We start from the raw sequence: 16,451 nt of genomic DNA, 5'->3' as shown, positions 1-16,451 counted from the left end.
TTTTTGTCAGTAAGTTACAGGCTAATGATTACATAAAGTAATTTATTTCAATTATTTGTAATGTGTAATTACTTATGACAATTACTTGTAACCGTGATTTAATTACTTGTAATTGAAATTCTGACAATTATAATTACTTGTAATTGTTTTATAATTACAATTACTTATTATTGTAATTAAATTTGGCAAGGCTGTTTGCTAATTACCTTAAGTAATTTATTACAAGGTCAATTACAATAAAATGTCATATATTATTGACCAATATCTAATTACAATTACTTGTAATGTGTAATTGACCTTTAGACAATTACAATAATTTGTAGTTAAACTTTTGCCAATTACAATTATTTGCTACTGTGTTGTAATTGCTAAGAATTGAAGTTTTGCTAATTACTTGTAATGTGCAATTGACTAATAAATAACTACAGCAGGCGGGGATTTACGGGGAGAAGAAGGAAAATTAACCCCCCCAAAACGAATATTTTTCATTAGGAAAAAAATCTATATTTGTTTTTTGACTGAAACATAAATTTTTCTTCATTTTTATTCGAACTCAATTATTTTGTACTAATTTGAAATTATTTTTAAATGCAAAAGAGATGTTTGTTGAATAATGGTAAAAGGGTCTTAATTAAGGGGTTAAAGGTCACCATTAATGCCCTGTACGCTAATCCTAATTTAAACCTACTAATCTCTGAAAGTAATACACTATAGCTCCAAAATAACTAATACTTAATATGAAAGAAAATCTGTAACTAAAATGCAGGAAGTTTAATTTTCTATTGAAACTATAAAGGCATTACAACATATAAAACATGAGATATTGGTAAAATTGTACTATTGACCTTTGACCGATTTTGAGTTTGGTACCAATTTTCTTTATAATTATATGCAAAAATAATGTAAAATTCAGGAAATTTAATTATCTATTAATTTCTATTTAATTATCTATATTATAATAGCATTAGAACGCGTACATAAAAAAACTTATTTTTGACCTTTGACCGCCTTTGACTTTAGTAACGAATTCCTATCTAAAACTAAGCAGCAAAACTTCTATTTTTGTGGACTACAATTGATGTTTTATTTTCATACTAATTAATATTGTTAATATAAAAACAATTTTAATAGAAATTAAAATAAATGTCTTTACATTAAGATTTTTGAGACGTTTTTTTTTCTTTTTTTAGTTGAAATTTGTATAAAAATAATTAAAATTAGTTAAAAACGAAACGAAAAAAAAATGCTTAAGTATATGTATTAGTAAAAAAAAAATAAAGGTTAATTAAAATATTTTGTACATTTTTGTTTAGTAAAAATATTATTATAAAAAATATAACATTATTATTAAGAAATTTAATAGAGACAAATAAAAACTGTCTTAAAAATTATGTTTTTGTTTTTTGTTAAATAGGATGAAGTAGTGGTTGGTAGTAGAAAAACAACTATAAGGGAGAGATGGTCAAATCAATAGACAACTCTAAGGGCAGGGGTGTGTTTGATTTTTACATCTTAGTAGAAAGGAATTAATTTTTTTTTAGGAAATTTTATCATTAATCTTAAGGGAGACTTGTTGTTTTAGTACACACTTAAAGTTTGCTTAAAAGACATTTAGTTTTTTTAAAACAAGCACACTCACACAATGAAATGTATATACACAGATTAAAAAGTTGTTTTGTTTTTTAATTTGTTTAATAAGTGGACTACTTGCTAATGTCTAGTTTATAGATAAACAATTTAATATCAATAGGGTTTTGCAAGTTTGTTTTAAATAAATTTGGAAGTTGGGTATTACGGGAGGATGGATTAGATTTTTCCTAAATTCTGCTTAAATAAATTCACAAACTACAAAAAAAAACTTGGTTTAATTTATCAGTTTGTTTAACTATAACTAAAAATTGTTTACATATATATAAATTGTTTTTTTTTTCATTCTTTTTTAGTTTTAAGTTAATTTCTATATAAATTATTAATAAAATCTCATAGAATTTGTTATAAGTAATTAATAATATAATTAATATAAATTTGTTTTTTTTTTTAGTTTTTTGTTTAGCAGCTTTTGAAGGGATTTTTGAGTTGAGTTTTGTTTTGCTAATTAAAAACATTTAGAGTAACTTGTTGAATAAATTAGACATTTAACAACACATTATTTAAGTTTAACCACAATATGTTTTTGTTGCAGTGAGTTCTAAGTGCTTTTTTAACATTGTTTTAGATAAATTGGACTACATTTTCTTTTGTTTATTACAAATTGGCCTCTTTTACTTTTGGCAATTGTTTTTTGTTTTTTCTCTCACTAAGTATTTGTTTTTATTAAAATTATTTACATATTTATTTAAATTTTTGTAGTTTGTTTACAATTATTATTTTGTGCTAATTATTTTTTGTTAAAAAAATTATAGTTTAATCCTGTTAAAACAATTTTTTCTATTAATTTCAATTCAAGAATAATTAAATTAAAACTTTGTATGTTTTCAGCTAAGAAACCATTTCCAGAGACTTTGTGCTTAAATATGTAGCTTTTTATATAAATATATATATGCCATCCATTATGAAACCTAGTTATCAAAGGATTCTTTTTTCTTAAATGTCACTCTTATTTTGTAGTTCATTTTTTATTGTTTTTTTATTTGTGCAATATAAATAGTGTAATTTTTATTGTATTTCCTATAATTTTAATAAAAATAACAAATTGACTTTTGTTTTCTAGCCTTATTTTGACATCAAGTAATTTAGATAAATACACCATTTCCAATAAACACATAGGCAAATTATGTAATGGACAACTAGCCTTCAAAACTCGAAAAATACTGTAATACCCCACGACATCTTAGACACCTTTTTCTAACTTATTAACTTTTGACAAGCAGTCTAAAGTGTAGCCTTTAATCTGTAGTATAGTTCATAGTCTAGTCTATAGTCTAGTCAATAGTCTAGTCTATAGTCTAGTCTAAAGTCTAGTCAATAGTCTAGTCAATAGTCTAGTCTATAGTTTAGTCTATAGTCTAGTCTATAGTCTAGTCTATAGTCTAGTCTATAGTCTAGTCTATAGTCTAGCCAATAATCTGAAGTATAGTTCATAGTCTAGTCTATAGTCTAGTCAATAGTGTAGTCTATAGTCTAGTCAATAGTCTAGTCTATAGTTTAGTCTATAGTTTAGTCTATAGTCTAGTCTATAGTCTAGCCTATAGTCTAGCCTATAGTCTAGTCTATAGTCTAGTCTATAGTCTAGCCTATAGTCTAGTCTATAGTCTAGTCTATAGTCTAGTCTATAGTCTAGTCTATAGTCTAGTCTATAGTCTAGTCTATAGTTTAGTCTATAGTCTAGTCTAAAGTCTAGTCTATAGCCTACTCTATATTATAGTCTATAGTCCAGTCTATAGACTATACTATAGTCTAGTCTATAGTACAGTCCATAATCTAGTCTATAGTATAGTCTAGTCTAGTCTATTCTATAGTTTAGTCTATAGTCTTTGTCTATAGTCCAGTCTTTAGTCTAGTTTATAGTCTAGTTTATAGTAAAGGCTATAGTAGTCTACAGTATAGTTTATAGCATAGTCTTTAGTCTGGTCTATAGTCTAGTTTATAGTTAAGGCTATAGTAGTCTTTAGTCCAGTTTATAGTGTATTATACAGTCTAGTCAATATTCTAGTACTTAGGCTTGTGTTTAGTCTAATATATAGCCGAGTCTATAGTCTAATATATAGTCTATTCTATAGTCTAGTCTAAGGCATATTATACAGTCTAAACTATTGTCCAGTCTACAGTATTAACTCTAGTTCATAGTCTAATCCATATCCTAGTCTAAACTTCAATTAATAGTCGATAGTCTAGTTTTGCAGAAAATTAATTTAGTACTATTAAACCTAAAAAAGTACTTTTTTAGTTATGAGTTAAAATCAACATAAATTTGTGATTTCTATTAATTTTTACATGACTTTAAAAATTATTTTATTTCGAAAATGTCAAAAATCGAGCTCACGGTGCTTCAATTAAAGACAAATACGGTCATGACTAGTTCTTTTTGGGAGTAAAAACTGAAACTTTTCAAGTTTAAATCTGATATGGAAAATAACACTTTTTACATTTTTTTCCATTTGGACATCTTTGATTTACACACAATTTTCCTGAATAAATAATTAAAAATGGAGTCGATTCTCTTAATTACTTTATATCTGACATTGGCATTATTTAGAAAATGTTTTCCCTTTTCTAAGCTTCTAATAAACATCAACCTTTTACTTTCAACTTTAATCTCTTTCATATGAGTGTCTACATAAAAATACATATGCATTTTAATCTCTGGCAACTTGTGATGTTGATGATTCTTTTGCCGTCTCTAAAGAACCTATTGATTTTTTAGACGATGAAATTTCCGTTATATTACCCGATGTAATATTATCATCTAGTTGTTGTTTGTTGAAATCAAAATCGGTGGAGCTTTCATTTAGTTCTCTATTATTAGTAAGCCTAAGCTCTTTCATATTTTGTGAGGTGCCATTTAAGGTTGCGCTGGCGTTATTATCTGAATCATCGTTATCATCACTTTCAATTAAGTTAAATGTCGGTATGCTGTGATGATGATCATGCAGATGATGATAGTTCTCTTCATCGTTTTCTCTTTGACGATCAGTGTTGTTAACATTACGCAAATTAGTGGCCAAAGTTTGTGCTCTTTTGTAATAGTCCAAGTGAGTCTCTCGTTGGGTAGTTGAGGCGTTAGTGTTGCCAAAATATTGATTATAATAATTATGTAGTGTTGCTGCTGATTGTGGCATATAATTTGTGGCATTGATGTTGTTGTTGTTAGTGCTGCTAGCATTAGTTTGATGATGAAGTTGCTCTTCTTCAAAATTCCAGGCAAAAGGGTTTCCTGCTACTGCGGTATTGGCAGCAGAGGATGCAGCTGTTGCCGCTGTGGCAAGTGTTTGATGGGCGCTAGATGTATGTTGTGGTGGCAAAGACGAAGAAGATGATGGATGAGTTGTAGGAGACGGTGGTGGAGCGTAAGGGTTTCCTAATAAATTACTATAATTCCAGCCTAGAAAAGACCGATATCATTCATTTGCGGCATTATGTGATTGTGGCTGCTGATGGACTGATGTTTGTGCTAGTAATTGTGACGCTTGTTGTTGCTGCTGCTGTTGTTGCGGATGTAGCTGTTGTTGTATTTGTTGCTGTAGCAAATGCTGGGTTTGTTGTGTTAAATTGTGGGCATGCTGCTGCATTTGTTGCTGATGGTGTTCTCTTTGCTGTTGTTCTCTCTGCTGCTGTTGAGCCACATTAAAGGCCGCCGCAGCGGCAGCTGCAGCCATTGCGGCTTGTGAAGCAGCGGCTAGCTGTGTGGGTGTAGGTGACTGTGTAGCTGTGGCTGCAGCAGCAGACATTAAATTTTCAAATTTTCTGGTATCCGGGTTGTACATGGGATGTTTGAATTTACAATGCGTCCGTAAGTTGTCACTGCGGGTGTAAGTGGCTCGACAAAGAGGACATTCGAAACGTCCTGGAAAGTGTACATGATAATGATTGCGTATGTGTGTCACCACTTTGCCACATAATTTACACCGATGCAGATTGCAGCCTCCAGACAAACGTTCGAATGTCAAACGCATATGCCAGGCTTTGGAACCTGATAAACGTGCGTCGGCAGTACGAATATTTTTTTTGCGTATTGTTAGGCATTTAATTCAGTTTTGTTTTTTTTTTTTGGAAATGACGAAAATTTTATAGTGTTTGTTTTTCAATTCATTTTAATATGGTTTTTGTACACATTTTAGATTTTTAGGTTTTTTTTTTTGTTTTGTGAAATTATTCGCACGCACAGAGAATAAAAAAAGAAGAGAAAAACAATGTTTTTGTTGATGATTCACAAGAAACAAAACATAAAGATAAGAAAAAAATGCTTAAAACTTTTAAAAAAAATACTTAAAATTTACAACGAAACAAAATGAAAGACATATACAAAATTTGAAAATTAAATTTAAATCAAAAGTAGGGGGAAGAGAAGATATTCATGTAACACATTCAGTTGTACAAGATAATTTATAAGATTTCAAAAAAAAATGTATAACGAAATTAAATCAAATATATTTTAAACAAAAGACGAACGAACTTTTTTAAATTAATTTTTTAAATAATAAATACAACAGAACTAAACATGAACAGTTATTGCAAAATAGAAAACACAGTAAGAAAGATATACACCGTTTAAAAAGAGAGAAAGAGAGAGAGTGTTGAGCCAATGAAATGATCATTTTGAGCATAATATTAAAATAAATTAAATAGGCTCAACATATTTATTTAGCAATTTAAGTAAAAAGGCTTAATTTTTGTGCTCAATTAATTTCGGAAACACTTCGTCTTTTGTGTGATTAAAAAAATAATAATAATAGTTTTCGCAACAAAATCGGTTACACCCAAAAAGTGTGGATTTTTTTGTTTAAAGAAAAATTTCAAAACATTTGTTTTTACACCAACCAATTAATTTTGATAAGAATAGAGGAGGGTCGACCAAAATATATTATTTGTTTGGATTTGGGAATATCTTTTGCCTAATACAAATATGCTACGATAATTAACTTATATAACTTAAATTAATTTGTTTAATAATAATTATTATTTACAAAAAGTAAGTTATTTATTATTAATATTATTTTATTATTATTATTATAAAACCAACTCCATTAAAAGGTTTATTTATTTTTAATGTTTTTTTATTTATTTTTTTGTTTAATTTCATTAAAATAATGTATGTATGTATATTAATAAATATGATGATATTTATTTGTTAAATAATATTATAAAGTGTGAGGTGTGTTTAATTGTTTTTATATTTTATTTAGTTTATTATTAAAATGATGTTTTAATATTATTATAAATGTTTGTTTTATAGTTATTTAAAAAAAGTTTTTGTTTTTTTTTTATTTTAATAAAACCCAAACCACTTAAATTTTAATAATTGTAAAAAAATTGGATATTTATATAAATAGTTTATGTTTGTTTTTTTTACATAAAAGTGTTAATAAATCCTAAAAGGTTTAATTAATGTTGAAACACAAACTCTGGTAATTAAAGGTTAAATAACGGTGAGGATTTCAGTTTTTATTATTATGTATCAAAAAAGGGGGTTATGTAAAAAAATTTGTTCAATTATATGGGTTTTATTTGAGAGACAGAGTGGAAAATAGTTATAGCAATAGATTTGTTCAGTATTTGTCTAAGAAGATTTGTCAGAGAAAAAGTATAAGTAATTGCTTGACAATTGATATTTAACAGTTTTATATATATATATTTTTTTCTAAATTAAATTTTTTTAATAATGATTTTCAGTAGTGGTCCGAAGTTTTCGATCACACAGAAAGCTTTTTATAGCTTAAGGAAATTTTAGATAGCTTATTGTATGATGTTGTAGGGCCTCTTCTTGGGGTCTTAATTAAGGTGCTAAAAGTCGCCTATGAGAGGGGTCCAATTTTACAAACATTAGTTTTTTTTTTACAAATATCTCACTTTCTATGTTTTTTAAATTTTCTACATTTTATTTTAGGACCATTTTTGCTATTAAAAAAAAACAAGTAAGAAATTATAATCGGGAGTGGACGACCACATCATACTGTAGAACAGTTAAAATAATGTAATACAATTTATATTTCATAATAAAGCATTTATGTTAATGTCTTCGATACAGCGAATTTTCTGAAATTTATTTTATACCGGGACTAAGGAAAATATAGGCTTCGTCTCTGACACAATAGAAGATCATATACCAAATTTCATTGAATTCACAAGACCTATTTGGGTTTTCAGTTGTATGGGGGCTAGGTGAAAAAATGGCCACTATTCTGTATTTCAATTTGAATCAAAATTTTCTCCATTTGGCAACTTTGGCATTCTGCATTTCGATTCGGCTCTCCGCCACATCGACTTAGAAAATGTTTATAAGTCGGGGGTTTAGTTGTGGGCTAGGTGAACATTCTCAATAGGCTTCGTCTACGGAACAATTGAAGATCATTTGAAGATCATTGAATTAAAATTGCGACCTGTAGTTTAATTAAAAGGTTAGCATGGACGGTCGAGCATAGAGGACTTAGAAAAAGATTTTAAGCAGATATGGTGGGTGTAGGATCAATATCATTGTTCTTTACTAACATCAGCACAAATCCAATATGACTCGAAAAAATTAGTTATACAAAGTCTTTAACTTAAATATAGAAAATTAAACTAAAATAACTGAAATATTACCGAAAAACCGATATTTGTGACCTCTGACCTTATTAATAATGATAAGATGTATACCGCTTTTAGGGTTTTCAGAATATTTTTTTTTTGAAATCAAGTGAAAACTCATTTCGTTGAAATAAAAAAATTGTTTTTAAAAGGGTCATAAAGTTCAAGGAAATTGTGTCACTTTTAAAAGAAAAAAGGAGAAAAGGCCCACTCTTATCCCGAAAATGAAATTTGGTTTTTGATTTATTTACAAAAGTGTATTGGAAAGCCTACCTATTGCTGAGCGCAGGGGTTTTAAACTCTGAGGTATTTCGAATACCGGCTTTGCTAAATTGAGTCTTTTTTTAATAAATCGACTCTTTGAAGTCTATCATTTTGACCATAGACATGTGACATTTTTTAAATTATCATAAAGACTATGGATATTATGACTCAATTTAGTATGACATAACGTCACGATCACTGGCCAACAAAAACATCCTGTTTATAGGATATTTTTAATATATATAAGCCGTAAAATTTCTATTGTCAAGTGTACAAATACTTTTTCTCACGAATTAAACATTAATATGGATTTATTGTAGTTGTTTTTGAGAATATCATCATCAAGTTAAAAAAAAATATGAGAAAACAAGGAAAAATAATAGAAGAAATTAGAAGAGTAGAACGAAAAAGTAGTTAGAAACTAAACGAACAACTAACACATCGAACAATTTTCAACACCCCTCCTTCCTAAATAGTAATGTTGGAAGAAAAACGTTATAACTAGTAGTATTTTATTTTAAAACTCAACATAATATTATTAAAAAAAAATGAATTTGAATTTAAAAAAATTTAATTTTTTTTCTTTTTTGAAATTTTACGGCCAATTCCTGTAACTTTATTTGCTTTTTTTGTTGTTTAAACATTTAGAAAAATATAGTTGTTTTTATTTTAATTTTTTAAAATAAATCGTTGGTATAAATATTATAGATATATATTGAAATACTTAACATTCATATACACACACATAAAAAAAAAAACTTACCGTGGCTGTTAAATATTTTAAATATTTGGTTTAAATATTGTTTCTTTTTTTTGGGTTTAAAAGAATATGTTTTTAGTTTAAATGAAAACTAAAGACTTAAAAAATTAAACATAATAAGATGATAATTTAAAAGTAAGAAAAAGTGTTAAAGAAATTTTTAGAAATTAGAAAATAATAATAATATATAATAGAGTATAAGTTAAAAGAAAAAAAATTGTATATTGTAAAACTAAATAATAAAAAAAGTTAATAATAATTAAAAATGGTTCTATTGCCTGGCTGTGATATAAATTTAATTAAAACACCTGGATTATATATTTTTTTAATTTATTTTCTGTTTTATTTGTTGAAATTGAAAGAAGTTTTATTTTTAATTGATTAAAAGTTTGGTTTTTTATCTTTTTGTTTTGTCTGTTATTAAGTAAGTTTAGCATATATTCTGTTTGATTTTTTTATTTTATATTTAATACATTAATTAATGTTGCAATTCATATATGGGTTTTTTATTTAAGTGTTTTTTATTTTATTTTTATTTTTTTCTTAATTTCAGTTATTAATATTTATTTTGTTTGGTAATAGTGAGCTTAACTTTGTTAACTTCCCTAAAAACAATTATCGTTTTTAATCTCATTAATAAAAATTTGAATTTCTAGGAAATCCTTTACAAAAAATTTGGAATTTTTTTCTTGTTTGTTGCTTTTATAATTAATTTAAACAATACTTTTTTTCATGTTGCGTTATATGTATGGTATAATGTGTTTTAAAATAAGGTGGGTTACGTTATTTTTTTATAACTTTTATTTTTTGGTTTGCTTTTTTTTCGTTTGAAAAATTTCCATAAATGTTGTCAAAGAGAAGTTTTTATACCAAATATTAGAACATACCTAATACATACATATGTACCTTAAAACAAATCATAGGAAAAAAATTAAAATCATCTAAATATTCTGAAAATGTTTAAATCTAGTTTTTTCTTTTATTTATCTGTTCGTTGTTTAGTTAAGAGAAATTCTTTTAAGTGTTAAGAAGAACTTTAAACACTCTAGCAAAAGTGAATTAACAAGTTTCTAGTTTTGCTTAAGTGTCTTTACTCTTTGAATATTGTATATGTAGGTTTTTTTCTCTCTGGGGTTTTTATGTGTGTTTTCTCTTAATATTTTTAAAAGCTCAAAGTGTTGTATTTATTATTTATATTTTATTTAAAATCCCTGTATAATTCAAAAAGAAATTCAGTAACCCTTGGCTACTAGCCAAGACAACAGGTTGTGCAATCAACTTTTGTTCTCAATATAAATACTAAAAGAAATCTGGAATTAATATTTCTAAAACATAAAAAGAAAACTTTAACATTTTACTTTTTTTTTTAAACATCTTGTTTGAGAATGTTAAACCAAATTTAGGACGGCAGAAAGTATAATTAAAAATAAAAAAAAACATTATTCATAATAAATTCATCTATATAGTATTTCTAAGTCAATCTCACTCTCTTACTCAATGTTAAGTTTCACTTTATATGTTAAGCTTGTATTTTTCTTTTATATTTTAATTTACTCTCATTAATTTTGTACTGATATTTTTTTATATTTATTTTAATTTTTTTTACTTATATGATTTACTTGAAATAAATATATTTTTGTTTCAATAAAATGGGAGAATTATTTAAAATTATATTAATATTTTGTTTTATATATGTATACTTATCATTTTTTTTATATAGATTATTTTATTTTTTGTACACTTATTGCTTTCTATTAGACAGTGAGGATAAAATTAAAAATTTTTGCTATACCCTGTTCACACGATGCTACTATTCGTTATTCATTCTCTCATTCTTCATTTAAACCCCAATTAGGAACTGAATTATATGATTCAGTTTGAATTACCTACGAATTGCGTATGAATAAGTGTTATTTTTAATTTGTATCGGGTATTTATCATAATCAGTTGAAGACATATAAGAAAATAAAATTACAAAAAAGAAAAGAATAGCAAATGTGTCGTGGAAACGGGTTAATTACCTTTGGAATTCAGAAGACGCATTTATCTCTTAGTGTTAACATTGTCATTACAATTGTAATTTTTGAAATAATTTTAAAATTCCATTCAATGAATAGAAAATTTCGGAAGGTCTTTTTATTTATATGTTATCGGAAGGAAATCATCAACCGTTCCTTATAAAATTTATTCCTATAAAAGTTGTTTATGACAATTTTCGTTATTGTTAAGCATGTTAAGATTAATATCATTAGGGTCCATTATAAATCGATCCAAAGTTTGTAATAAGATTTTGTTTCTTATAAATCTCATTTGTTTTGAATTTCATCACCATACTTATAGTTTTATCCATTTGTGTGTAATAACTTCATTTTAGAAAAAGGACCTTTTATGGAAGGTGCTGAACTCATCTTTATCAAATTTGGTAATGGAATTTTAGTTTTTATAAAACTTGTTTGTATTAGCCTTAAGCCATTTTCTGAAGTTGACCTTATAAGGGGAATAATATCAATTCTTTTTATTTTGACACTAACTATTATGAATCTATTTATGAGAGTAAATGGAATTTTCTAAAGAGGATCTTACATGGAAGTCCTTATAAAATTTGTTAAAGAGTTTTTTGTTTTTATATAACTTGTTTGTATGAGCCATATCATTAGTTGAAGACGATCTTATATATGGAGTAGATTCAAAATTTCGTTGTGAGATTTTAATTATTTTAAAATTTGTGTGTTTTGAATTTCTTCACTGTTTTCAAAAGGGCACCATATATGGGGGGTATGGTCAATTCTGAATTCATCCTTATCAAATTTGGTAAAGTGATTTTACTTCTTAAAAAACTTGTTTATGACAAATTTCACCACAAATTACAATTATTAATCCAGTTATGAGCGTTAAAAGCATTTTCTGAGTGGGACCTTATATTTGGGTAGTGTCAATTATGAACCGATTCTTATCAAATTGATTTTTTGTTGGTGTAGAATTTTACCACTATTGTTTCATAATAAACATAATTATGGGGAAATAGTGGGCCGATATTAGTCATTTGCAATCCGAAACAAACCATACTAATAGACATTCACCCCAATCGACAATCATCATTTCACGTGAAATATGTTCCCATTTCATTTTTTTCGTTCACTAACATTTTTGTCGTGAAATAAATTCCCGTTGTGAAATTTGTTGATGGAAGTTTATAAACATTGAACAGCTCTTCCTTACAAAATCAACTATTGTGAATGAATTGTTCGCAACAAGGGAACAAAATTTTCACTTCTATTGGCGATAGGGGTGATTAACTATAATTGAGACAGACGGACGGACATAGCTAGATCGTATGATGAAATCGTGAACCCAATATTGTTTATAAGCAATACCAAACAAAACGTATCAATAGAGATTAACTGTGCAAAATTTCAAACCTCTAGCAACTCTGTGCATTTAATAGACAGACAGACGGACGGACAAAGCTAGTTCGTCGCATTTTTCTGGGTCTATGGCCAATATTTCGATGTGGGTATAAAAAAAATCAATGTGTTTTAATTAACTATCACTCACTGTATATGTTCTATATAATTTAGTGTATAATTTAAGCTTTTTTTAGTGTTTTTTCTGATAAAAAAATTAATGATATTAAGTAAAATTTTATATTATATTTTCTAAGTACTTTTTAAATTCTTTTATATATTATTAAATGTATTTATTTATTTGTATTAAGTAAAGCGCCATTATTATCTTTTTTATGATTTCTATTATAAGATTTAAGCAAAATTGTGTAAAATATTTCAATTATTCTTACTAATATATTATATTATTATAATTTATTTAACATGTTTTATTTTTAAAAATACATAAAAAATATTTATATATTTTTTTTTAGATTTAATTTTTTGTAATTTTTTTTTACTAACAGAAATTATAAAAATTAAATGTATGTAAATTGTTAAAAGTTCCCATTTGATTACGTATATTTTATAAATGTTCAGTTACTTTTTAATTTTTATTTTAATCAAACGAAAAATTCGTTTAATACAAATAAAGTTTTAAAAAGTTTTCTTTTAAGATACTAGTTTTTAAATAAAATCTTTGGTTTTAGTAAATATATATAATTTTTTTTTGTTAAACAAAAAGCATTTTCAGAATATTTAAATTTTAAAAAATAAAACAAAAAAATCTCACTATTTTTTGGTTTTAGTATTTTCTTTAAATTAACAAATAAAAAACTTTGTTGTTTAAATTTGTTTTTGGCTAAAATAAGTTATGGCAGAAATTAAACATAAATACGATTAAATGTTTCGTATATATAACAATAAATTTAGTTAATTTAACTACAAGACATGTTAAAAATTATTTAAAATAAAAATTGGAATTTCTAGCATAATACTTTTAAAGTATAAATAGTATAAATTTTATTTAAATTTAACACAATATCAGTTGTATTTTGTGAATTTTCAAAAAAAAAAAAAAAAAAAAAAAACAATAATTTATTTTTTAGTTTTACTAACTAAAAGCTTGGCCTTAAATTTTACAAAAAAAACGAATACTACTTTAATAACTACTCTAGTTTTCCTTTTGTAAAAATTTGGTTGTAATACTTTGTTTTGTTAAAAAAAAGAGAAAGAAATTGTAATTTTAAGGTTAGAATTTCTTTTCTAAAACTCAGCTCAGCTTTTTCTTTACAATGTTAAGGAATTTTTTGCTAATTTTCTTAGATTGGTTTAGATATCCATTATAATTAAATTATCTACTAAGTTAAGGAAGAAAAAAATTAATTCTCTATGTTTCTAGATTTGAGTTTTTTTTACTAAGTATTTCTTTCTTTTTTGGTTTTCTTTGAATATGTCATAGAAGTAAATATGTATTACATCATATATTGGCTTAAAATTTCTTTAAGTTTAAGAGATAAATATTATTTTTGCCTTTATAGTTTTTTTTTAATAATAATAATAATTATTATAGTAAGTATGTAGAAGAGATAGAGAGATTTATATAGAGAGTGTGTCAGTAATAGTAGAGAAATAGTAGTAAGTAAGTAAGTAGTTGTAAGAAGAGATAGAGAGAGTTAGAGAGATAAAAATGTATATTTGTATATATATATAAATTCTTTTACTTGACTACATATAAAATTGATCACATATGTACATAATGACTGAAGAAACGATCTTTTATATCGGCATGCTTAATCTTACAATGGGCTTTCATGTTATCTCGACGCGTAAATTTCTGTCCACAGACAGGACACTCATGGCTCTGAGGCCGATGGATGTTGGCGTGATGCCAACGATTTGACACAATTTTATTACAACTGACACAACGATATAGGGTGGGCAGAGTGCCCGATAGCTGTACAAATAACGAAGAATAGTCAATATTATGGTCTCGCCTATTGGCGGCGGCTGCCGCTGCTGCTGCAGCGGCTGCAGCAGCCGATGATGAGGAGGAGGTTGTCGAAGAGGAGGAATTTGTTAAAGCCGATGTGGATGATAAGTGTTCACTATCGTGGGCCGAGGAGGCAAGAGATGATGACGAAACAATAGTTGTATTGCTGCAACCATGATGTCTGTGCAGATGACCATGATGATAGTTGGCCACATGTTGTCCACCGTGTTGCGGTTGTGAGCTGGCATGATGATGATGGTGTGGATGCTGATGATGCTGCAGGGATGAGCTGGACGATGACGAGGTTGGCTGTTGAGCATGATGATGTTGTTGTTGCTGCTGTTGATGGTGATGATGATGCTGTTGCAATGCATACAAATGTTGCTGATGCTGCAATGAGGCTGAGGATGTGGTAGAGGCTGTGGGTGAAAGAGCAGCTGCTGCAGCTTCAGCAGCTACCAAGGTATCTAGGGCTGATGAACCACATCTTCCCAAATTAATAACACTCTGAGGTGCTGCTACCACATGTAAGGGTTGCTGTGCATGATGATGTTGCAATTGGGTCTCATGATGCAAACGATGTGCTGACGTTATACTGGGTGCTAAATCTTGTTGTTGTTCATCATGATGCTGCTGTTGCAAATACATATCCCTCTGATGACAACGTATCTTTGTTATATCCATTTCCTCACATTTATATTGGCAATCATAGTTATTATTATCCATTATTATTTCTTCACCCTCATGCATTTCATCTGTATCATCACCACCACCCCCACCACTCCCACCTTCACCATAATGCAACGTTGATGCCTCATTTCTAAGTATAGGCGGACGACGACGACGTTCCTCTAGAGCAAGTCTCAGTTCTTCATCATCATTGTGCTGCTTATCATGTTCGCGTTCATGATCATGTTGTAAGCGTTCTTCTTCGTTTGACGCTGTCATATCATCACCATCACCACCGTGTGCCTCTATATCACCTGTAAACATTTTGGTATTATGCAAGTTCTCGTGTTATTATCCAACAAAGAAATTTAGATAGAGAGTCATTTGCGAGTGTGGGGGGAAAATATTGTATTCACGAATGTTTTATTTGAATTGAAAAAAGTCAATAAATTTATTTACTAGTGGAAAAAGCAAATGGTGGCAGGATTTGTTTTGTTTTTTTTTAATCAATCGAATTTGGTGGCAGGATTTGTTTTGTTTTTTGAATCAATCGAATTTGTTTTTTATAACAAATGTTTGTATTTATTTAATAAATATATAATTATTTCTTAAATATAGTCTGTGTAAATTTTAAAGAATTTGAATGAAAGGAAAATTTAAAGAAAGTAAGCTACGTTCTTGAAATGCTACAAATTATAAAAGAACTTTACGAAGACTTTCGTAATTATAAAACATTTTGGAATAAAGTCTAACTCCGTATAGATTTTATTAAAAATAGGAATTTTTAGTTGGTTTAAATTTCAGTGTTCAGTAGTGATGCCGTTTGTTTAAGTTTGTTGAGTAGAAGCTTCATAAAACTTTAAGCAATATTTGTTGTCAATAAAATGTTGCTTTTGAAATAATTATATATTTAATATAAAACACAATTTATGTTTTTTTTTGTTCTTATTCAGCCAATTTCAAAATTCCTAATGAATTTATTATTGTATTAATAAAATTTCTAAATTAAAGGGGTTTCCAACAAAGAATTAATGCATCTAGATTATTAATATCGTTTATGCAAAATTGATAAAAAATTATAATAATAAATAAATAGTAACAACAGTCAACTACAGTTTTTGTTTCTTTTTTTTATGGGAGGTTTTCTTGGTTGTAAAAG

At 27.2% G+C, this 16,451-nt stretch overlaps 1 protein-coding gene across 7 annotated transcripts in view; it reads right to left on the bottom strand.

The window, feature by feature from the left end:
- The window catches only part of LOC111681546 (sex determination protein fruitless), a 415,139-nt gene that overhangs the window by 6,518 nt on the left and 392,170 nt on the right, over positions 1-16,451 (bottom strand). For 5 of the 7 annotated variants that reach the window (XM_046948225.1, XM_046948227.1, XM_046948228.1 and 2 more), the window contains one exon: positions 14,186-15,606. The exons of 1 other annotated variant lie outside the window; for it this stretch is intronic. In XM_046948225.1, coding sequence (XP_046804181.1) covers positions 14,375-15,606 — 1,232 coding nt within the window. In that variant the 3' untranslated portion in view covers positions 14,186-14,374. Of the gene's footprint in view, positions 1-5,054; positions 5,630-14,185; positions 15,607-16,451 lie in introns of those variants that run through there. One more of the 7 variants, XM_046948230.1, reaches the window with a different exon arrangement.

This window comes from Lucilia cuprina, chromosome 4 (assembly GCF_022045245.1).
Source record: "Lucilia cuprina isolate Lc7/37 chromosome 4, ASM2204524v1, whole genome shotgun sequence".
In the NCBI taxonomy this organism is placed as follows: domain Eukaryota; kingdom Metazoa; phylum Arthropoda; class Insecta; order Diptera; family Calliphoridae; genus Lucilia; species Lucilia cuprina.
This window is presented reverse-complemented; position numbering and strand designations above follow the sequence as displayed.